Genomic DNA, 23,709 nt, shown 5'->3' on the forward strand with positions numbered 1-23,709 from the left:
CATAACTATATTCTGAACATTTGCAGAATCTGTTGTGAGCGCCAGTTCATTCTGGCATCTCAACTAGGTACAGCTTGGCTTGTAGATAGAGCTTTGGAGAGTACCACCGCATACACACCCCAAACTGAGCTGTAAATGTAATGCCTACTATGCTAGGTTTGATTGCAATCCATTGTGGAATTCTCATCTATTTTCATAAGATTTTTCACACCAGAAAAATAAATGTCTCTTTTAACAATATTTTTGCTGATTTTTCCCCTTCCTTTCAGGATGAGGCAAATCCTCCCTCCAGTCTGAGAAACTGGGGTATATACTGGAAATCTCTTGTGGGAGGGGGGGAGCCTCTTAAGGATGTCAATGTCAGTCCCAAGGCAGAAGAAGCCCCATAGCCGTAATGTACCTTCCTCTGCAGGTGGGAAATGGCTGGTGGGTGCACATTTTTAGAGATGCATTAGCCCTGTCTCTCTGCTTGTCTCTGGCCTGCACTTGACCCTAAATAGCCCCTCTATAGTCACAAGGAAGCATCCCGTTCCTCTCCCAAACCATGGAAACAGACTAGTTCCAGTGTAGAGAGGGTGCAGCATTTCCTCTTATGACACATAAAGCAATTTTCCAGCTATTTCTTTCTCCATGTGACTCCAGATTAGTGTGGTAATCAATGGGCCTGATTCAGATATCACTTAAGCTGGTTTTATGTCACTGCAGCTAAGGTGAGCACCTTAGCATCTAGAGGTGTAAAAGATTTATGAAATCTTTGTCAGCTTGGGCATATTGTATATCTAAGTTATTTGTCCAGTATTGCTTTAAATGTCCCAAACATTGAGGGGTGTGCCACTTCTCTTGAGATTCTCAGGGTCTCAGTGCTGTCCTCCAAAATGAATTGATCATGATAAATGAAAAAGCAGGTTTCTACATCACAGCAGCATTTTTGCCTTTCATTCAGGCTTGTTCCAATATTTATTGACAAGCTAGAAGGCTTTGGGGTTTCTCTATTTTGTTTTTTGCTTATGAATGGTCATTTAAACTGCATGATGGAAGCTTTGCATAAAAGCAGTACACAGAATTATTGCTTTGGAATGTACATGCCTTTGGTGTTGTTTGCTTTCGCACAGCCGTAGCCCATTTTAAAGACTCCATTTTTTTGATAAGAGGGTGACAAATAGTATTTCAGATCCTGAGTACAGCTGTATAGTATGTCATGTTTTAGAGTTTACAGACGAGCCCTTAAAGTTTATGGTATGAGTATGGAAATTTGAAAATATTCCCTAGTTTGTGTCCATCAGAATACTGCCAACCAACTTGTGGAATAATAATTGCTCCTCTTGAGCTTCTCTAAAGTTGCCTGTCAGCTTTTCATCTGCGGGAATAGGGCTTCTTCTTTCCCTCGTTGCTAGATGGAAGGCACAGTATGCTGCAGATGCCCAATGTCCTGGAGTGCCAGGTGTTGTTCTTATTCTTCCTTTTCTCAGCATCTTTGCAGGTAGTCATGGCCTTGCCATTTTAACAGGATCTGCTTTCCTGTGCACCTCTGGCCCTCACCCATGCTGCTAGAAAGCAGTTTGGGAAGAGCATGGGCACCAGATGACTTTTCAGAGACTGTGAAAGGGATGATGGGTGTTTGAAACCTGCTCCCACAATTCCCAGGGTGGGAATATATAATTCCACAATATGCCATCAAAATTGTCCAGAACGCTGCAGTGGGCAAAGGACTCTGATATACCTACCCACACTGCACTGTATTTAAATCAGAGAAGAGAAATTGAGATGAGAAATAAGGGGAGCCAGAAGACACTTGCGTAGAACAGTAGTGGGTTTCTGCAAGATAAAGTGGGTTTCCCCTAGCAGCAAAAGCTCAGGAACAAGGAGGCATGGCTGTAGGACTCTGCTCCATATACAGCCCTGGCTCCTCCTTGAAAGGAGAGCCGCTCATTCTTATGTGAAGAAAAGGAGGGAAAACAGCCCACCCCTACAGCCCTAAGTAGCTGATTGCTGAGAGCCTGAGTTCATGATTGAGATTGATGGACTTTGGTTTCAGCCCTCACTGTTCAAACACTTTGTGTCTCAGCCCTGTTCAGTAATCACCACTTTCTTGCCATTTTGCAATCTGGAAACAATCAAACCTGTTCTCTCTCTTAGTGCTATGAAAAGTTAGGGAGGGAAAGAAAATGACAGTACTCTCTATAAGTGCAGCTTCATTCAAAAGATGTGCAAACTTAGATTTGGGCCTGACCTAGAATTCTGGATTCAAATACCCACAGAATTTTGGTGAACTTGGATCTAAGCCCAGATGAAAACTTTATGGCTGTTCCCTACCTCTCATGGGCTGAACCAAAATCTTAAATACCCAAAGTTCAGGGAGTTTTTAAGTTAAGCATTATATTAAAATATCCATCTTTCCTTGGAGTGAACATAAGACCAATTTAACGTTTCCTATGATTTTTGGGTCTGGTTGTAAACATTTCCCACATGTACCACTTTATTTATTTTGAGCTTTGTAACATGTTGGCTTTCTTGTAACTGTTGGGGCATTTATGTGAAGTTTTTTTGTTCTTTTAAATCAATAAAATGTTGTACTTTTAAGACAATGGAGCACTCAAATTAAGAAGTTTAACAGAGAAGTGTGTCAAGCTGCTGGCTTTTTACTTTAGGGCTGCCATGCTAGGCTGTGTCCTCCTAATGATATGAATTAAGAGGCAGAAGGACTGAATATCTAGCAGTGTTTAAGTAACATTTTCTTTTATCTAAAGTCACCCTAAAGAAACTTTCTCCCTCTTTCTGTCTCTTTCTAACTTGTAGCCTTCTATTTCTCTCTGGATTTTTGTAATTAGTTGTTCATTCCAGAAAGACATTTACCAGGAAACCAATTAATTTTGGAAAATAAATTATTTTAGAGGTTTCACTCATGTGTAATGTCTAAAAAATATCCTGCCAGAAGTAATTACAATATTTTTATGAAGTAATAGTTCTCCAATTTAGCATAATCCTGTACTTATAGTTCACTCATTATTGCCTCTTCCTCCATCCATTCCTCTTCAATAAATAAATACAAAAAACAAATTACTGTAAATTTTGGCACAGACTTATAGTTGCATCATTTTCTTAGAAGTCACGTGCTTTGGATTTCCTCTTGTTTGTGATATATTGAAATGTCTTTCAGATGTTTTTAATTATAAAAAAAATTTCAGGAAAGCATAGTAATCCACAATAAAACTTCATTTATTTATTTTTTTAAATAGCCAATACATTAGTCTACTGTATCTATGACTGAAGCTTATACAACAAGGTCAGGCATTTACTTAGACAGCTAGATTGGTTAGAGGGAAAGCAGGCTTAACTAAACGTACTTTCAGTTCCTGTTTCCAATTGAGATTCTTCTCTGCCTAGGGCCAAGCCCACAGTGAAAGCTCATTGGTCCGAGATGCTTCAACTTCCTACACAAACAAACTTCTGCTGTATTGCTAAAATGAAAGAAGCAGCTTGTTGTCATGGTGTATTCTAAAGTCTGGATTCAGGACAGAGGGACAGTATTTTAGTTGCTGATCTGTGATGCTGACATTGTGCTGCATGAAGAAGTTTTCATTTATAACTGTTGGACTTGTGCCCAGACTGCTATGGTAGGATTTGGAAGAAAACACAATAAGGAGAAGAACGTCAGATCAATTTTGCAGGAACATATGTGGGGGGAAAAGGCTTTAACAAAAGACACTTTTCAAACAGTGAAAGAACTAGACAATGGACAATAGTTATGAATCTTTAAAAAGCTATCCTGAGTCAACCCCTATTATCCATGCAGGTAACTATGTTCTTCATAATTAAGCTAAAGAATACCTGACTGTATCTACCATAGCCTGTATTTTTATCAGGGGAGGAGAGGAGGGCCGGGAAAGAGGAAACAGAATGAAACTTTACAATTTCAGTGCCTGTTGTTTCAAGTTTAATGTTTTTCTCTTTTAATATTTTGTTACCATAACCAGGATCTTGGAGAAAGGAATGGTTATGAAAATGTGTTTGTCTGAACTGCTTATTCAGTATTGAATAGGAATTTTTTATTATTTCATAGCTTTAGCAAATGTATGATGTTTTGGGTCTGTCCCCCAAAAGAGACAGTGCTGTGTCTGGGTACAAAGGTACTGTGAGTGTGTCATAAGCCCATATTCTGCAAGATAAAAGGTATAAGAAAGAAGGTGCACATTGTTGGTACCAGCTGGATGTATGCATTTTTGGCCTCAAAGGAGAACTTGGGCTGTTATGGAAAATTACCCAATGGTAGGATCCGTGAAAGCATGAGGGGTTCTAGGTCCTTGACTTCTTAGATTACTCCTTGGTTGTTGGAAGTGGCATTGTCTAAAAAATGAAAGGAAGGGGGAATAATAGGGGGAAACATTTATATAAATAAACAGAGCTCCATTTTTTGATCTTCCAGAGTTAATAAATACAGCAGAATTTGTAACTATGGTAGATTAGTGTTCTGAGATGCTGGGTCAGATTTTCAGCTGGCATAAATGGGTGTAACTGAGCTACGCTGATTTACACCAGCTGAAAACCTGGCCCATATCTTTTAAAATTTGCCTTGACTACTATTTTGAAATTTTGAAAAAAAATTCACATGACAACAGCAACGAAGGCAAATTCAACACGTGTACATTTAAAAAGAAGGGCAAAAACCAAGACATAGGATGAGGTATTTAACCTACTTACACCTCATGCAACCCCATTGACTCTAGTGAGGTTGCACAGCATGGAATTTGGCCCACAATATCTGTTGCTATAATTATATTAATATCTGTAACAGCTGTTTGAGGTCACTGGACATGAGTCAGAACTCCAGAGACAAGTTAGGTAGGTAATAGATGCCAATCAATATTAATAAAACTTTTGCTTGGCTCTTACAAATAACAGCTTTGAGAATATTATCGCCATCAAAATAGGAAATACTAACCTGGTATATACAGACTTAATTTTAAAAATGCAGATAAAATTGAGTAGGATTATGTTGCTATCCAAGAGCGATCTTGGCAGGGTGGTGACAGGACACAAGAGGAAAGAAGAGAACAGTTGGCCACACCTTAGTCTTAGATACCTCTGTCATTAGCACTAAATTAAACATATTGGATGAAAGCTGCAAATCATGATTTTATTCAGAGGTGAACTGCTACAGGTGGGAGACAAATGGAGTACAAAGTGAACCAGGTTTACAATGTGACTCAAAACCCACCCATCATCCTTCCAGGATCAATTGGTCATTGTTCCAAGAGCAATTTTCTTTTTATTCTTTTTTTAATGCCATTTTACTTGTTGACTGATACTACATTTTTTTGCAGGTACTACTTACGTGCTTAGGAAATTGTGTTAATTGTCTCCACAAAGGCCTGATCCTACAGTCCTAACTCGGGCCAAACTGCCAGTGAAGCAAATAGAAGTTTAAATAGGAGTTAGGACTGTGGGATTGAACCTACAAGTGAACATTAACACACAGCAACAGAGCAGTTAACAGTGCTGAATTGAAATTATATGGTGTTACTTTTGTCCTTAAGTCAGGCAAACTTCAGGACTTCCTAACTGGGTATGTTGGCTTTTTCAGATGCTGTGGTGGTGCGGGCCACGCAAGTGAGACAGAGTAGCTAAATGAGATGAATAAACACCCAGAAGTACCCCTCTGGAAAGCCATATATTATTTTATGTAGTTAGTTATTATTATTTACCTTTTTGCCAAGCACTGGTGCTGTGTTTAGTGCTATACAGATAGAGGAGTATACAGCGTGGACAGAATATAAGCTTGGCGTCTGCTCCCAGAAATTTACAACCTAAACAGCAAAGGGTTTGTAATGCCAACAGATCCAGAATTGGCCTGGCATAAAAGAAATTCTGAATGAGTAGAGTCAGTGTTAACTCCAGCAGCCTCCAGCATAGTGGGCAAGTAGAGGGTTTGACTGGAGTGCACAGGTGCTTGGGCTAGTTCCAGTTTCTGGAAAAGACTCTTAGGGTCAGCAGCGTACAAATTCAATCAACTTCAGGGTGCTCTGTAACCTGTGCCACTGGGCTGAAGTGGACACAGAATGTGGTGCCATATTGCTGACCCCATGTGTCCAGACCTAAAAAAAAAAAAGGCATGAAATTGGTTTAAAAATAGAAATTAGAAAAACAATATTTTTGTATTTTGCCTAATTCTCTTAAATTTGTATTCAGTCATTTTGGACTCTTAAGTTCAACCCTGATTATACTCTCAAAAAGGCTGTTTGCTACTTGGTGTGGGCTGCTCATTCCTTTTCTACCTCACAGGTATGGGGACCTGCCAAGCTATCCTCCTTGCTACCTACACAAGATAGGAAGCTGCCCACTTGCATACTCCCTCCACAGTCCTCTACCTACCTCTGGCCTGTATTCACTTGTGCTTCTCATTCACTTGCGCTTCTCCCCTGGCTCCCCATCACATTCTCCTTCTTTACCATGCCACTTTCCCCTGGATCTTCTCACCCTGCCTCCCTGAATCTGCTTCCTGTTCCCCTCATTCCAGACTCTGTTTTCTGTCCTCCTTCCTAAATATCCCCTTCCTTTCTGCATCCACAGTCTCATTTCCAATACTTCCACATTCTCCTGTCCTCTACCTGGCTGCCTCTTCTTGGTAACTAAGGGGCTACCATATTCCCTGATGGCAATTTAGTTTTAGCCCCCCTGGAAGCAATGAGAGGTGGTGGCCATCTTTATTGAGGGCAGCCTCATTTTTATCTACAAAGGTTAAGAAGACAGAGGCCACTTTGCTGAAGAACACCTGTGGCTTCATTTCTACGGACAATAATGGGAGATAGCTGCCATATTGTATAAGGGCAAAACTTCACAATATTGGAGGCAGAAATAAGGATATCATGGGAACCATTAAGAAAACCCCACATATCCCAAGACTCCGGGTAAAATTACAACCACATGCTAAGAAGTGCTCAGGTGGAGCTTTGAAACAGGCTCAGAGACAAACATGCACAGCAAAGAAGAGAAAACTCCATTAAGATGTGGCTTTGCAGAGAAACTGGGATGCACCTCAAAAACAGAGCAGCTTCAGCAAGGTGGTCCAGATCTCAGTAAAGCAGAATGGGACAGGAGCACATTCACATACAGAGGAAGGGCAGAAAAGAGCCATGGGGGAAAAACTAATAGAAAAAGCCTGTAAAAGAACAGATGTTACTTTTCTAGAGCAGTGAGGTTGATATTGACAATATCTGCCCAAAATACTTGGTTGATGATAAATTGACATGGCTAAAATGGATAGGTTGTTTTGAGCAGTTTGTGTGGCATCTGGACTTGTCAATAAGAATAATGAGCACCGAGTAAACTGCCTTACGTACACTATGAGAAATGAGATTGACAACATTCTGATAACCGTAGATTAGAAAAATTTGTATGGTACACATTTCATTGGGAAATCTGAGGAACTCTGACAGAAGACTTTAGGAACAGGTATCAAAGAAGGGACAGGTACCTCTAGGAGATGTACCACAACTCTACACCATTCATGGAAAATTACTTGTGTCCACCGGGAGCTTCTGAATGCTATAAATATTAGAAAAAGGGTCATTAGGAAATATTATGCAGATCATCAAAGCAGGTGGAGTTGATATACAGTGAAAAGCAGATGTTTCTTAGTCAACTGACCACTGTGGATATTTGCATCCATGGAAAGTGTATATAAAATATCTCCAGATCTGAAAAGTAACATTTTGTATGCATATTACACTCCCTTTGCACAGGCGTGAATGGCTACAGAAAGTGCAAGAAAGTGGAGAATGAGGCCCAAGGTCTTTTGGCAGCTGTACTTGTGGGAGTAGTGTCAGATGGCAGCTGTGGATATAGGGGTGGGGAAGAATTTGTGGGATATTTGCTGGTTGGCTCATCCATCAGGAGATATTTATTTGTTCATTTATGTATTTTATGAATATTGTAAAGGTTACACAGCACAATACTTTGCTGATTATTCTTTGTTCAGGGTTTACAGTCCATGACTTGACAGAAAGTGTGCTCTGGAATTGGCAGTGCTCTGCAACTTACTAGAAAGAGAGCTTGGAAAAATAAGCCTTTGAGACAATTATTTGAGTAGTACATTATAACTTATTTTTCCTCTTCCCTTTTCATATATATACACAAACAAGACTTCATTATCCTTTTACATTGCAATGGAAAAACAAGCACGTAAGGAAACTATAAACTCAATTATAAAAAATAGGAAGAATACTGATGTAATTTTCTATTAAATTTCATAATTTGCAAATTAATCCAGCGGTTCAGATAACATGATGGCATAAATTCATCTTGTGTAAATTCATTGAATACGTGCTAACGAGACACTGTCAACTTAAGTTTGACCTAAAATGTAAGTGTACTACACAAGCTTTTATAAAACCTTCAGCAGATTGAGATGTTTGCGCATTTTAGTTCCACTGAAATGAGCTGCTTTTAAACAAACAGTCTCTCGCTGGAACTTCAAGCTCTGCAGCACTGAGTTTCTGAAAGTGAAACTGACTACAAACAAAAGTGAAACTGGTGTTGTTTTTCCTTGACCAATCTCAGAGAAATGACAAAAGTAAACAGAGAGTTTAAGTAGCCATCAGTAAACTGGATTTTAAAAAATCCATTCACTTACGATATTAAAAGGTGACCTTAGTAACATACAGTATGTAGAGAGTCCCCCTGAGTGCCTGCTTCACAATATCCCTCCCTCAACTCAGTGGATATTCAGTATATTAGGGACCTCTTTTGGACCATAATATGATGAGTGAACTTCAGACACTTGAACATAGCCTTTTTGAACTGATTAATACACACAGCTTTCTCTTATTTATTGTGTCTTCCAATATTCCTTTTTCAAATGACTCACTGTTAAAGAAAGATTTATTTAAATTCTTCAGTGAAGTTCCCTTCTAATGCAAACCGTGATTCTGCCTCTAGCAGTACGAGATGCAGTAACTCAATAGTCCTATGATTTCTTTTCTTAATTCTTAAATGTTTCCCTTCCTCCTTCCCTTGTGGGATAGGTGAGAAAAGCAATTGCCTCCAGTGCTTAATGCATCACAACTCAAAAACTCACTCCATCCTTGTAATTTTGAATCCCAGCCCAGCTGGTGGTTCCTGGATTTCAGACTCTGAATATGAGTTCAGCACTTTTAAATCAATCACTCTGAACAGTATTTCTGTCAAGGAGAAACCTCTTCTGTGTGTGTGTGTGTGTGTGTGTGTGTGTGTGTGTGTGTGTGTGTGTGTGTCAGGAAGGCTTTCTTTATTTTCAGGGGCAGACCCTGCAAGTGAACACACACATAAATGTACCCAGTATGTAGAGAAATATTAAATCATATATAATTCTTTCCATTTATTTAGAGTGATTGTTCTGTTCCTCTTGTCTCTCAAACCAAGGAAGATGTCTGTACTTCATTGGATTTGCAAATAGCTCTCCTTTTCCCATTTATTTGTGTTTCCATATCAATGAAAACACTTCAGAATGTTTTAGTAATTAATAGACTGATTATACGGAGCATTGCCCTCTCTGCAGAATCTGTAGAGTTCAACTGTATACTCTATACAGATATTAGCTAAAGAAGATTCTCCCTTTGCTCACATGGAGGGGGCCTGCACTTTTTGGAGCAGAAGTCTTTGGGTTGTATTCTGATTGTCACCATGATGTTCTGAGTGTGCAACTCTGAACGTGGCCAATTACTCTTTAAAAAATGGAATCCTCCTGAGTTGGATAATGTTATCTTTTGGGCTTAAGAAAATCCACCCATTTATGAAAATGTTATGAAGTGGTTCACTTTTGTTAATGGTCCTTAACAATCCTTCTCCTCCTTCTTCCTCAGTATCATGTTGCACCAACCTTAGTTGGGCCCAGAAAACTGGTAAGCTGTAAAGCAAGTCACAACCAACCATTTCTAATTTGCTGCACAGCGATCCTTGGACCACATGCTCCCTTCTCCCACAGCCTCAGCACATATCATATGGTGCCATCTTCCTCTGAGAAGTCAGATTAACCAGAGAATTAAATTCAGGTTTCTTGCATTGTAGCGCAGACAGAATCATTGAGGGAGGTCTGCAGAAAAACTTGAATGAGGCATTTTTAAAGTTAATTATGTATGGACAACTTTTATTTTCTTTATAGTTTAATATTTAAATTTATAAATGCATCATGTCAAAGTAAATATTATAAATGTCATGAACATGGACTGGATCATAATGGTCCCTTCTGACCTAAATATCTATGAATCTATGGATCTAACATTTTAAAGGTATTTTATGTATGTTAACTTGGTTTATATATTTGCAGAACCTTTTACAAAAGATATAATAAATATATGAAAGTGTGTTGTGGTATAAAAATATTATTGGAATGAATTTGGGGTAGTTGCTTTACTCACAATGAGTGGAGCTGGTTGAAAAAAATAGACATTTTCATGAAAAACTTGGAAATGTCAAATTTGTTGTCATGCTGAAGTGTTCAAAATGGACCCCAAATTTTTGAAAACAAAGAAGAATCTGAAATTCTTTGGGGAATTTTTAAATTAAAAATGTTACTGAGACATTTATCAAAATGTTTCACTATGGAAAATTATAACCATTTTGATAACACTGACAATTTATGAAAAATGTGTTTCATGCTTTTAGTATAGGGTATTTTTGAACAGCAACAAAAATTTGTTCAGAAAATTTCAACCAGCTTTATTCACAAGTGGTGAATTCTTGAGTTAGAGCTACTGGGTACCAATCACATTTGAAAAAAAGTGGCAGCTTGTTTTAGTTGCCTCTATATGTATTTAGAAACCTTGAGTGAAACTCTGAGCTGCACTTTAAGGTTATGTCTACATTATACACCACTTTCGGCTGTGTGAAGTGTATGTGTAGCTACATACCAGAATGAAAAACATACTGTGTTCACACTGTGGAGTGTAGCTACACATATCAGTGAAAGGCTCTGATAGAGGGGAGACAAGTAGGGGAAGGCTTCCACTGTTCCCCACTACCAGAGCCTTTCATTGCAGCGAGGAAAGGCTCAGTCGGGGGGAGGCAACAGGGAAAAGGCTCAGCCTTTCCCACTCCTGCCTCCCCTGCCACCAGAACCTTTCCTGACTCCTGGAGACTTTCCTTGTTCCAGAAAAGGGCTCCAGCAGCGGGGAGTTTCCTGCTGCCAAAGTCTTTCCCTGAGATGGGGAAGGGTTCCAGCAGCAGTGAGCTGACAGCCTTTTCCCACTGCTGGACTCTTTTCCTGCAGAGTGGCAAGGCTCCAGCAGCGGGAGGCAGTATGACCTTACAGTGCTCAAAATAGCAGTGTAGCGGGAAGGCATGGGCTTGGTCCAATAGAGAACATGTAGGGTATCTTCACTGGCTTAATCCATGCCTCCCTGTCTACACTGTTGTTTATACCTGTGCTAGGGGGGCTATGCATGTATGTACACTGCACTCTTCCAAAAGAATCCTATGGTGTAGATGCATGCTAAGAGGCACAGCACAAAACTGATCGTCCAGGGGAGAAGGGGCTATGACATCTTTAAACCACTTTTATGCCCTCCCAGTTCTAGGCTACTGCACAGCTTCTAGCATAGTTTAGACAGCTCAAAGTGCCTGATTATGGGACACAGTGCTGCCCAGAATCTCTACAGTGCTACGAGCTTCATCCCTGCCCTGACACACACTTCCTGTCTCCAGCCCTGACCTTGGTATGCCCCCTATGCACATCAGGTCTTGTGAGGGGTTCCTTGGAAGGCAGCCTCATCCCTTTAACTTTCAATTCCCATTTTTTAAAACTTCAGCCATATATCTTGTGATGCAACAAATGAAATGTAGCCACATGGAGATTGTCTTCTGCATCGCAACAGTTGGGTGTGTGGAGGGAAGTTCATCAAAAATAGCAGTGTTTTTATTCACCCTCTTGGTTCCATTATTTTACCTTGACTATCTCCTTCTTAGTTCTTGTCTTCTCTTCCTTTAGAATTCCCTGTAGCGGTAGAATACAGATTAGGCAGTCTCTGAGGCTGTCTGCTCTGCTTTGAGGGTAACCATTAGGGATGCTCAGAGAATCACATTCAAGGGCTTTCTCTGCCAGAGCGTGAGGAGGATGCTATTCCCATAGCCAGGCTGTCTTTCTAGCCTCCAGCAGTCAAAGAGCTGAATCTGCAAACTGACTTCTTGAGCCCCTCTAAAAGCAGACTTCCAAAAGCACCTGCTTTACCATATTTACTGATGTTGAAAGTGGTATATTTCAGGCAGGAGGGAGAAGGGGGCCAAAAAAGAAATCCTTAGTTGGAGGCAGGTTTCTTAAGGTTGGAAGTTAGTACACGTATGCATTATGCCGTTTTAATAACTGAGAGGAAAAGTATTTAAAACAGAGCTCTTAAATGACTAAGCTGGGTGTGGAAGAATGTTTTTCCCTAGTTGGGCCCCTTACCATATGTACAGTATTATTACTGTAACTGTATTGTACTAGGAATGATTTATGTAGTGATTTATCCACTCTACCATGACTGTCACCAATATCTATTATCAGCTCATATTCAACCCTTTTACAATGGCAATATATGTAACTTTGTATGCTGCTGCATTATTTGCTTTTTAAGCAATAAGATACTACAGGGTGTGCATTATTGGCCACTAGAGCATGCCTCCATGTGTTCATTAAGCACAAGTCTGGAGCCAAAGCGCACACCCGCTATAGGAGCATGATTTAAGGCCAGTCATATGTACCCAAAATCATTTTATTGTGATTCTAAACTGAACATTGTCAATTTTAAACTGGGTTTTTACATTTCATTTAAAAACAAGTTTGGTCTGTATCAAACTAATCTTGTTATGAAAAGCAGGCAGGATAAGGAAAATGGGGGAGGGGGAATGAAACTTTTATTCTATTTTGGTGCAGTTTTTAACCCCTGTTTCAGATGCTACAGGTTTTTGCCTAAAGAAGCTGCCAAAATCCTGTAAATGTCATTTCTTGCTTTCATAACTGGTGCTGCTTTGAAGTCTAGTCCTGTTCTCCTGTTCCTGTGACCCAGTGGCTGCTCCTCTCAATTCTGCTTTTCTAGCAAATGGGCCATTTTGAACTTTCATTTTCTGTTAAAATAAATCAGGGGAACTAAACAACTTGAGACTGGTAGTTTAAAAAAAAATTATACCAAATTCAGCCCATTTTTGTTAGTAACCAAAGTTTGTTATTTTTCCCCATCTGATGGCTGTTTGGTTTGGTGGCCTGTATTAAATGAGTTGGTAGTGTCAATCCAATTCCTACTGGACTGAACTGAGATAGAAACCGAACTATCCTCTCTCCACAAGAGATTTCCACTCTTAGGATTTTAGGCACACTTCTGGAACAGTTTGGGGAAGCTTACCAGAGGAAGCACATACTGTACCTGTTCCATGGATAACAGAGGATTCATTCTGCATGGACACTTTTCAAAGACACCATAATAGAGGCTCAACTTAAATGTATACCCCAAATTAAAAAACACAGTAAAAGAACTAAAAAACAGCCACCGTGACTTAACAATCGTGTAAAAGCAGCAGTGAGAGATAAAAAGGCATCTTTTAAAAAGTGGAAGTCAGATCCTAGTGAGGTAAATAGAAAGGAGCATAAACACTGCCAAATTAAATGTAAAAATGTAATAAGTCAGAAAGGAGTTTGAAGAACAGCTAGCCAAAAACTCAAAAGGTAATAACAAAATGTTTTTTAAGTACATCAGAAGCAGGAAGCCTGCTAAACAACCAGTGGGGCCCCTGGACGATCAAGATATAAAAGGAGCACTTAAAGACGATAAAGTCATCGTGGAGAAACTAAATGAATTCTTTGCTTCTGTCTTCACAGCTGAGGATGTTAGGGAGATTCCCAAACCTGAGTCATCTCTTGTAGGTGACAAATCTGAGAAATTGTCACAGATTGAAGTGTCACTAGAGGAGGTTTTGGAATTAATTGAGAAACTTAACAGTAACAAGTCACCAGAACCCGATGGCATTCACTCAAGAGTTCTGAAGAAACTCAAATGTGAAATTGTGGAACTATTAGCTATAGTTTGTAACCTGTCCTTTAAATTAGCTACTGTACCCAATGACTGGAAGATAGCTAATGTAACGCCAATATTTAAGAAGGGCTTTAGAGGTGATCCTGGTAATCACAGACTGGTAAGTCTAACTTGGGCAAGTTAGTTGAAACAATAGTAAAGAATAAAATTGTCAGACACATAGAAGAACATAAATTGTTGCGCAAAAGTCAACATGGTTTCTGTAAAGGGAGCTCATATCTTACTAATCTATTAGAGTTCTTTGACGGGGTCAACAAACATGTGGACAAGGGGGATCCAGTGGACATAGTGTACTTAGATTTCCAGAAAGCCTTTGACAAGGTCCCTCACCAAAGGCTCTTATGTAAATTAAGTTGTCATGGGATAAGAGGGAAGATCCTTTCATGGACTAAGAACTGGTTAAAAGACAGGGAACAAAGGGAAGGAATAAATGGTAAATTCTCAGAATGGAGAGGGGTAACTAGTGTTCCCCAAGGGTCAGTCCTAGGACCAATCCTATTGAACCTATTCATAAATGATCTGGAGAAAGGGGTAAGCAGTGAGGTGGCAAAGTTTGCAGACGATACTAAACTGCTCAAGACAGTTAAGACCAAAGCAGACTGTGAAGAACTTCAAAAAGATCTCACAAAACTAAGTGATTGGGCAACAAAATGGCAAATGAAATTCAATGTGGATAAATGTAAAGTAATGCACATTGGAAAAAATAACCCCAACTATACATACAATATGATGGGGGCTAATTTAGCTACAACTAATCAGGAGAAAGATCTTGGAGTCATCATGGATAGTTCTCTAAAGATGTCTACGCAGTGTGCAGCGGCAGTCAAAAAAGCAAACAGGATGTTAGGAATCATTAAAAAAGGGATGGATAGATAATAAAATGGAGAATATCTTATTGCCCTTATATAAATCCATGGTATGCCCACATCTTGAATACTGTGTACAGATGTGGTCCTCTCATCTCAAAAGAGATATACTGGCATTAGAAAAGTTTCAGAAAAGGGCAACTAAAATTATTAGGGGTTTGGAACGGGTCCCATATGAGGAGAGATTAAAGAGGCTAGGACTTTTCAGCTTGGAAAAGAGGAAACTAAGGGGGGATATGATAGGGGTATATAAAACCATGGGTGGTGTGGAGAAAGTGAATAAGGAAAAGTTATTTACTTGTTCCCATAATATAAGAACTAGGGGTCACCAAATTAAATTAATGGGTAGCAGGTTTAAAACAAATAAAAGGAATTTCTTCTTCACTCAGCGCACAATCAACCTGTGGAACTCCTTGCCTGAGGAGGTTGTGAAGGCTAGGATTATAATAGGGTTTAAAAGAGAACTGGATAAATTCATGGAGGTTAAGTTCATTACTGGCTATTAGCCAGGATGGATAAGGAATGGTGTTCCTAGCCTCTGTTTGTCAGAGGGTGGAGATGGATGGCAGGAGAAAGATCACTAGATCATTACCTGTTAGGTTCACTACCTCTGGGGCACCTGGCATTGGCCACTGTCGGTAGACAGGATACTGGGCTGGATGGACCTTTGGTCTGAGCCAATCTGGCCATTCTTATGTTCTTGTAGCCATATTAGTCTGTATTCACAAAAACAACCAGGACTCCAGTGTCACATTAAAGACTAAACAGATTTATGTGGGCCTAAGCTTTCGTGAGTAAAAAACCCACTTCTTTAGATGCATGGAGTGAAAATTACAGATACAGACATAAATATATATTGGCACATGAAGAGAATGGATTTACCTTACAAATGGAGAACCAATGTTGAAGGCCAATTTAGTCAGGGTGGATGTTGTCCACTCCCAATAATTGATGAGGAGGTGTCAATACCAAGAGAGGGAAAATGTGCTTTTGTAGTGAGCCAGCCACTCCTAGTCCCTATTCAAGCCCAAATTGATGGTGTTAAGTTTGCAAATGAATTGTAGCTCTGCAGTTTCTCTTTGAAGTCTGTGTTTGAAGTTTTTTTGTTGAAGGATGGCTACTTTTAAATCTGTTATAGAATGTCCAGGAAGATTGAAGTGTTCTACTGGCTTTTGTATGTTACCATTCCTGATGTCCGATGTGTGTCCATTTATTCTTTTACGTAGGGACTGTCCAGTTTGGACAATGTACATGGCAGAAGGACATTGCTGGCACATGTTGGCATATCACATTAGTAGATGTGCAGTAAATGAGCCTCTGATGGTTGGCTGGGTCCTATGATGGTGTTACTAAAGTAGATATGGGCAGTGATGAGCTACCAAAATCTTAACAACCGGTTCCCTATAAAAAGTTCTGATTTAAGGGATGTATTTTTTGTACCAACAGCGTTACCATATGTCCATATTTTCCCAGATGGCGATTTAAGAACCAAAAAGCCTGACCTGTCTGGGAAAATACGGATGTATGTTAACTCTGCCTAAAGTTCTTTTTTAAAAAGATGGGCCTGAACTAGAAATGAGCTCCGTTTCACATTTGTGGGTCCCTGCCACTCTCTGGGGGTGTGCTAGGGTGACCAGATGTCCCGATTTTATAAGGACAGTCCTGATTTTGGGGTCTTTTTCTTATATAGGCTCCTATTACTTCCCCACCCCCTGTCCTGATTTTTCACACTTGCTGTCTGGTCACCCTAGGGTGTGCACATGTGTGGGTCCCAGCTGCTCCGTGCCCCCCTCATTGAAGCAGATGTGCAAGGTTACTGCCCTGGGAACTGCAGGGCACCAGGGAATGTGGGGCCAGCAGCAGACGGGCATGGGGCAGGGCTAGCTGGAGGCAGGGGGTACAGGGCTGGTTCCAGGCAGGGCAGGGGGTGTGGCAGGGGCTGGTGTGGGCAGGGGGTGCAGGGGTGGCTGGAGACAGGCTGGTGCGGGCAGGGCAGGGGGTGCATGCGGCAGGGGCTGGTGCGGGCAGGGCAGGGGGTGCAGGGTTGCTGGAGACGGGCTGGCTGCGGGCAGGGCATGGGGCTGCGGGCAGGGCAGGGGGTGCAGGGGTGGCTGGAGACGGGCTGGTGCGGGCAGGGCAGGTGGTGTGTGCGGCAGGGGCTGGCTGCAGGCAGGGGTGCGGGGGTGGCTGGAGGCAGGGGCTGGCTGCAGGCAGGGCAGGGGTGCAGCAGGGGCTGGCTGCGGGTAGAGGTGGCTGGAGTCGGGCTGGTGTGGGCAGGGCAGGGGGTGCGGCAGGAGTTGCTGGATACAGGGCAGGGGCTGCGGCAGGGGCTGACTGCGGGCAGGAGGTGCAGGGGTGGCTGGAGACAGGGCAGGGGGTGCGGGCAGGTGATGCAGGGGGTGGCTGGAGACAGGCTAGTGCGGGAAGGGCAGGGGTGTGGCATGGGCTGGCTGCAGGCAGGGGGTGCAGGGGTGGCTGGAGGCAGGGTCTGGCTGCAGGCAGGGGTGCGGGGTTGGCTGGAGACGGGCTGGTGTGGGCAGGGCAGGAGATGTGGCAGGGGCTGGCTGTGGGCAGGGGTGGCTGGAGGCAGGGGCTGGCTGCGGGCAGGGTGGTTCAGGGGGTGGTTGGAGGCAGGGGCTGGCTGCGGGCAGGGGTGCAGGGGTGGCTGGAGATGGGCTGGTACGGGTAGGGTGGTGGGTGCAGCAGGGGCTGGCTGCGGGCAGGGGTGCAGGGGGTGGCTGGAGGCAGGGGCTGGCTGCGGGCAGGGGTGCAGGGGGTGGCTGGAGGCGACTGGAGGCAGGGGCTGGCTGGAGGCAGGGCAGGGGGTGGCACTAAGGAATGATTCTATACAGAAAGCAATAGAAGTAGTGATCCAAGCCATTAGAAGATAATTGAGTAACTGTAACATGAATAAAATATACTTACCAATTTTCCAGTGATTATGCATCTCCTGCATTGTTGTAGTGAAATAAAATACTGTGGAAACCTTAGACCCCCTATTGGCATCATATTCCCCTGGGGTCTTCAGGATGAGGATGTGCCTTTGGAGGTACAATCCTGACTTCTAACCAACACTGCAGCAGCATCTCAGTGGTAGACGTACAGGATTCTGTCTCTCTGCAGTTGGAAGGTGCATGACAGGGGCTGGGCTCCTCTAGATTCTACGTTCCAAATCTAATGGTAAAAACCCTTGGAAGTTAACCCACTCTATCTTGTCACTTGGTAATATGGAACACCTCTTTTAGCAGGTCCCACAGGTAGCTGAGGTTGATGAGTTGCTTGCAGTATGGTTCCAATGTTAGGATGACAGATGTCCTGATTTTATAGGGGCAGTCCCCATTTTTGGAGCTTTTTCTTACACGGGTACCTATTACCCTCCACCCCATCCTGATTTTTCACACTTGCTATCTGGGCACCCTATCCAATGTAGGTATTCAGAAAAAAAGGTAAGGGCTATTGGATCCAGTGCAGAGGCATAGGCTCTCCATGTAGATGGTCCTGTATCTCTGGTACATACTGAGATTCTTGTGGATCCCATGATATCTGCAAGTCCTGGGGGTTAGATCTTTGTCTTTCAAATACTGCCCCAAATGGAAGAATTCTTTATGAAACTTGGCAAATTTCTTCTTCCCCTTTGTAGGTTATTCTCATGTGGTGGAGAATGGAGCCCTAAAATGGCACCAGTAGTCACCACTATAAAGTTTTTATTTCCACAGTCCTACAGAAAATGATGTACAGCAACATGAACTTGATTTGGAAGAAAATTGATTTAAAAAGTAGAAGGTGTCTTAAAGATTTGTTTCTTGTTTTATTACTGGCATCTGGATATGAAAGGGCATAATTTAGGTAGCTAGATCTAACTGGCATTTTTGATGTACTCTATATACTGTACTTATACCTGCACCCCAACAGCCTCTCATACTGCACCCCCATTCCAGACTTATGTATATCATATGTACTGTACTTATCTTGATCCCAGTTGATCTTTTATTTGTAAGCATCAGTAATAATTTTTTTTATTTAGCTATTTTAGCTATCTGTGCATGTTAAACAAGCATAGGATCCTGGTAAAATGACATAGGTGGAAACATGTTGCTTCCTTATACCTCATAGTTTCTTCCACATTTATAACTAATTGCTTTATTACTAGACAGATACACATTTGCAGTCTCACCCATTGCTAAATGGTATAGCAGAAAAGCTGTGGTGGTGGTTTTGTTTTGTTTTTTAAAAGCAAGGCCTGCAAGAACAGACAGCTGCCAATGTCTCTCAATCCAAGCTTGTCCATAGGAAGTGGCAGAATGGGGACGCTGACTGGCTTCATGTGGAACTGGCAGTGTCTTCTTAGCCCTCCCGCATAGGGAGATGGTGATAGGTGTCCAGCAGTAAACAGTCAGTGTCAGTTTTCAGCCATGCCTTATGTGCCCAGAGACTGTAAAAGTAGGAGGAAGAGGTGCTTCTGGGGATTTCATGCTCTGCTGGTATCAGTGCCCTTCGTCGGGGTTGAGGAGAGCAGGCTGTGGCCCTGGCTGGACTGCTCTTACCCCTTGCTCCAGTGATGAAGCCATGAAGCTGTTGGTGTAATTTGACTCTTAGGGAAATAGACTGTTTCTCCCTTAGCTTGTGTAGGCAGGGAAAGTGGGCTGCCGTTCAAGCTTTGTGCTTCTTAGTGGGACGTACTCTCCACCACTGGTATCATAATCTAGGACCATCTCTCCTCCTTGCCCCCTAGGGTTACCAGCCCTCCAGGATTTAATTCCTGGAGACTCCAGGAATTAAAGATTAATCTTTAACTAAAGTTTGTCATGTGATAAAATTCCTCCAGGAATACACCCAACCAAAACTGGCAACCTTGATCCAATGGTGCAGCAGCCTGGTTCCCAGGTGCTCGCCTTATCCATGGAAAAAATTCCCTGCCCTCTATGTTCCTATCATGGTCAGTACCTCATGGCCCATTCTGCAGTCCACATCCAGGGAAAACTGATGTGGGCACTTGTATACCAAGATAAGTACCTTAAGCATGGTTAAGGCAGACAGAACCCTGTATAGACTGCAAGATCAATCCTTTAGGGAGTGACAGCAGTGATCTGTCACAATGAAACATAAAAGCCTGCTACTTTACTTATTGTAAATCGGGGCTGTGCTGTATATTTTGTCATCATGTGCTCATTTTACAGATTACTGGGATACACCCTGAGATTACTCAAGAATATCAGCTGGTGCTCAACAGGGCTGCCTGCATTCACATTGTCCAGCACTGAGCACATTACACTGTGATCTGTATTGGTTTCCATTTTGTTTGTAGGGGAAGTGTAAAGTGTTGTTTTTAACCTTACACTGTAGGTGGCTTTGGTCCTGACTGCCTCTCCATATGTGATTTCACAACAACTGATATCAGCTGAGGTGCAGCAAGCTACCAATTTAACTGGGATAGGGCTTGTAACAGGGCATTATCAGGCAAAAGTTCTCAGCAAAGTCCTCCTACAGAGCTAAATGTAAAACCCATCTTTTCAGCCATGCTTTCCTGTAGAAGCACCCTCACTTAGATCACTATCAAACCCAAAACCAAGGCTACTTCTTGTCAGCAGAGAAGGGTGAGACACATATTAGTGTTGACCCTTTTACTTGTGGAAGGCACTCGGACACTATAGTGATAGGCACTATGTAAGAATCTAGATGCATATGTAGCAGGAAGATTTGTAATTGGGCATTATCAGAGAGCGGTCCTTGAATCTGGAAATTACACTCCTGTCCCTGGGATCAGGAGAGTCCAGACTTGTTGACCTTATGGGCTCAATGCATGGCCTATTTATTTCCCTGGCTTTTTCTGATGAGGCAGGCCAACTGAAGTAAACTGTTTTGAAGGGGGGAGATTTTAGTTATGGTGGTTTGGGGGTTTAGTGAGTATCAGTCCATTAGAATTTAGTATGATTATTTAATAAAAATTGCACGGGCATGTAGAATTTGGGATTAAGTCTCTTTGGTGAAGCAAAGCAAATAAAAACAATTATTACAGTAATTAAAGTTGTAGGGTTTATGGTTTCTCTATGAATTGACACTCAGTCTTTGTTCATGGGAGTGGGTGGAGGTAGAAGAGAGAAGGCTGTTTGCATACTGATAGGGCAGGATGCAGCTGGGAGGAAGCTAGAAACTCTGTCATGGAGTCTGCAAACAATCTACTGACATCAAATGGATGCCAGTGCTTGCTTGAAATCAGTAACAGGGAAGATAATGGAAGGAAGACGCAATAAGGGGGGAAAAAAAAGTACTATCCATTTTTTTCAGCATGCTGCCCTTTCTTTGACACATACCAGTTTCCTGTGTGTTCGTATGTGTGCGCACGCACATATGTTTTTACCCTACTTAGTCGTGTGTCAGCTTCCTACCAAGTCCCAGAAAGCACCCCTTGGCTGGCCTCATTTTTTAACTCAGTAACTTATTACAGTAAAGTTGAAGTTAATAGTTTCTGGAAAGATGATAGCAGTCTGCCTTTAAATGTACACACTCTGGGCTAAATGTTGAGAAATCACAGGTATGTAATGCAAATCCTAGGTGTGCCAGCCAAGCCTGTAGAAAAAAAGCTCATTAGGTTAATCTCTGGTTGGGTGACTAATGCAAAGGGAATGAGGTACTTTCCTCCCCGAGACTGCAGAGATTTTGACATAGCTTTCAAAGGAAATGTAGCTGGTCACTTTGTGCAGTTAGGTATGTTATCTGGCGCAGAAACCCTTGCTTTAGACCTCAGAATAGCATAGTAAATGAGACACACATAACAGCACATTCCATACCAGGGCTTAAAACAAAACCTCACACCCAGTTTGGACGAATTGACTTACCTAATTATCCAACATACTTTAAGAGCATTAAGAGCAGCAGCATATGAGAACTGTCTTACCTCCTGTTTTGCTTCTTGAGCTTTGCCAGATTTTTATGTTTGAAGACCTGTGTGTATGAAGCGATGCACTTGTTACATCCTATCTCAATCTTGTTTCCACAGTGACTTCCACATGTAACTTTAGCAAAATGCCTTGCTGCGCTAGCTTACTAGTGCCATGCATGTGTTAGTAAGGAGTAGCTGAAGAAGCGTGATTTTATTGATCTATGAGGTCTTTCTTGGGTAGAATACTACTTACTGCTAAAGACAATAGGATTTTATTTTATTTTTTGTTGCAAGTGTTGTAATCAGCAAATAGCAGTCAAAAATTTTCAATGGTATGTAATCGTTAGCTCCATAAAGAGAAAAATAAATGGCTATCTTATCCATAAACTACATGGAATGGACTACTGACACACACAGAATCTCACCATAGTTTATGGTATTTCATCATGTTGCACTGCATTCCAAGTAATTTACTATGGCAGTTGTAGTTTCAGATTGAAAAAAATCTTTGTATTTTCCTACCTCCACCAATTTTTAAAATGTTTTTCATCTGTATTACACATTTTATTCTAGGTATTTTATTAGTCCTGGTGAGGATATTAGTAGATCCTTCTAAAACTCTTGCCAATTTTCAAAGAGAATTAACGGAAAGGGTAGGTTTCCCTGATAATCCTTTCAAAATTAAAATATAACACCAAAACATTGTTTAAGTGACACTGAGGGTCTGACCTAAGCCAACTAAAGCTGGGAAATTCAAAGTGAACAGCTGACACTCTCTGGTTAAGTGCTCATTGTGCTTATGTATTGAAGCCAGAAACTGGGAAACCTCAAAAGATACAGAGGTCAGTTCAGTTCAGATAAGCATCCAAAAGTTTGGATATTATCTCAACCCCATTAGTCTGGAGAATGGGCTAGAAAGCTTCAGGATCAGGCTCTCTTGTGAGAAATGCATCATTTCCTCATTGATCTGAACATGGCGGCAAAATGAGGATTGAGAGATGCATAAAATCCATTCATGTACCAGGCCACAACTTTTAGTAAACCTAAACTCAGGGAACAGGTACTACATGCCCATCACCCATACTCTCCTATACAAGGCATTAAGTGGTTCCAATGTGGGGTTTATAGGGCTCCTACCATATCATCTGTAACTTTGCATGGCTCAACTCAGCTCACTCAAGAGTCCTACCATCGCATGCTTTCTACAAGGGAAACAGAGGATGCAGAAGTGTGGGGACCTCATGCTGTGAGGGCCACAAGGTCTCAGCCTTTCCCAGGAGCCCATCAGCAAAATCACTGGCCTTTTGTGTCAGCAAGCCCTTCATTTTATCCTTTTAACTGCACTGGAAACTGGCTGCAAGTTGTGACAAATTATCATGGCAGCCAAGTAACTTAGGTATTTATTAAGCACATTTCTGCTTAACCTACTATGGCTCAAATGTGCTGCAAAGAAGGTGAAAAGTCTTCCCAGGCCTCTGCCAATTGGCTGTATGGCAGAAAAAATTCCTTTGTCCCCCAAGCAGGCAATTAGCTAGACCTTCAGCACCTGCAAGGCTGGATTCCCATGCCTAGTTTAGACTCTAGATGGTCCATGCTCTGCACCCCCTTCACATTCCCCCACCCATTGAGGTGGGTGGGCGGAATTTTTGGTCAATTCATGATGAGAATGGCTCTGTTGTGGTTCCTTCCCCTCTTAGCAGTAAAAAAGCAAGGAGTTACACAAAATATTTTTAACCAGTAGAAATGGACCTGAGCCACAAAGTTGGGATCAATGTCTGATCTTTCCTAAAATTTGGAGTGCTCTGACCCACATTATCTTTCCGACCCATCTTTATTTAAAAAATAATTTTACTACACTTTTTGAAATTATCAAAGGTTCAAGTTTTGTCCTGTTTTAGTTTTGATCCAAATTGTGCTATTCTACTTT

General features: G+C 41.7%; 1 protein-coding gene across 1 annotated transcript in view; it reads left to right on the plus strand.

The window, feature by feature from the left end:
- The first annotated feature begins 3,426 nt into the window (after positions 1–3,426).
- Positions 3,427–23,709, plus strand: part of LOC311524719 (uncharacterized protein) — a 195,666-nt gene continuing 175,383 nt past the window's right edge. Inside the window, exon 1 of the mRNA XM_084636105.1 lies at positions 3,427–3,793. Within this exon, the coding sequence (XP_084492231.1) occupies positions 3,733–3,793 (61 nt within the window). The 5' untranslated portion in view covers positions 3,427–3,732. The remainder of the gene's footprint in view (positions 3,794–23,709) is intronic.

The sequence above is a fragment of the Lepidochelys olivacea genome (assembly GCF_965140295.1).
Source record: "Lepidochelys olivacea isolate rLepOli2 genome assembly, chromosome: 8".
Taxonomy (NCBI): Eukaryota; Metazoa; Chordata; order Testudines; family Cheloniidae; genus Lepidochelys; species Lepidochelys olivacea.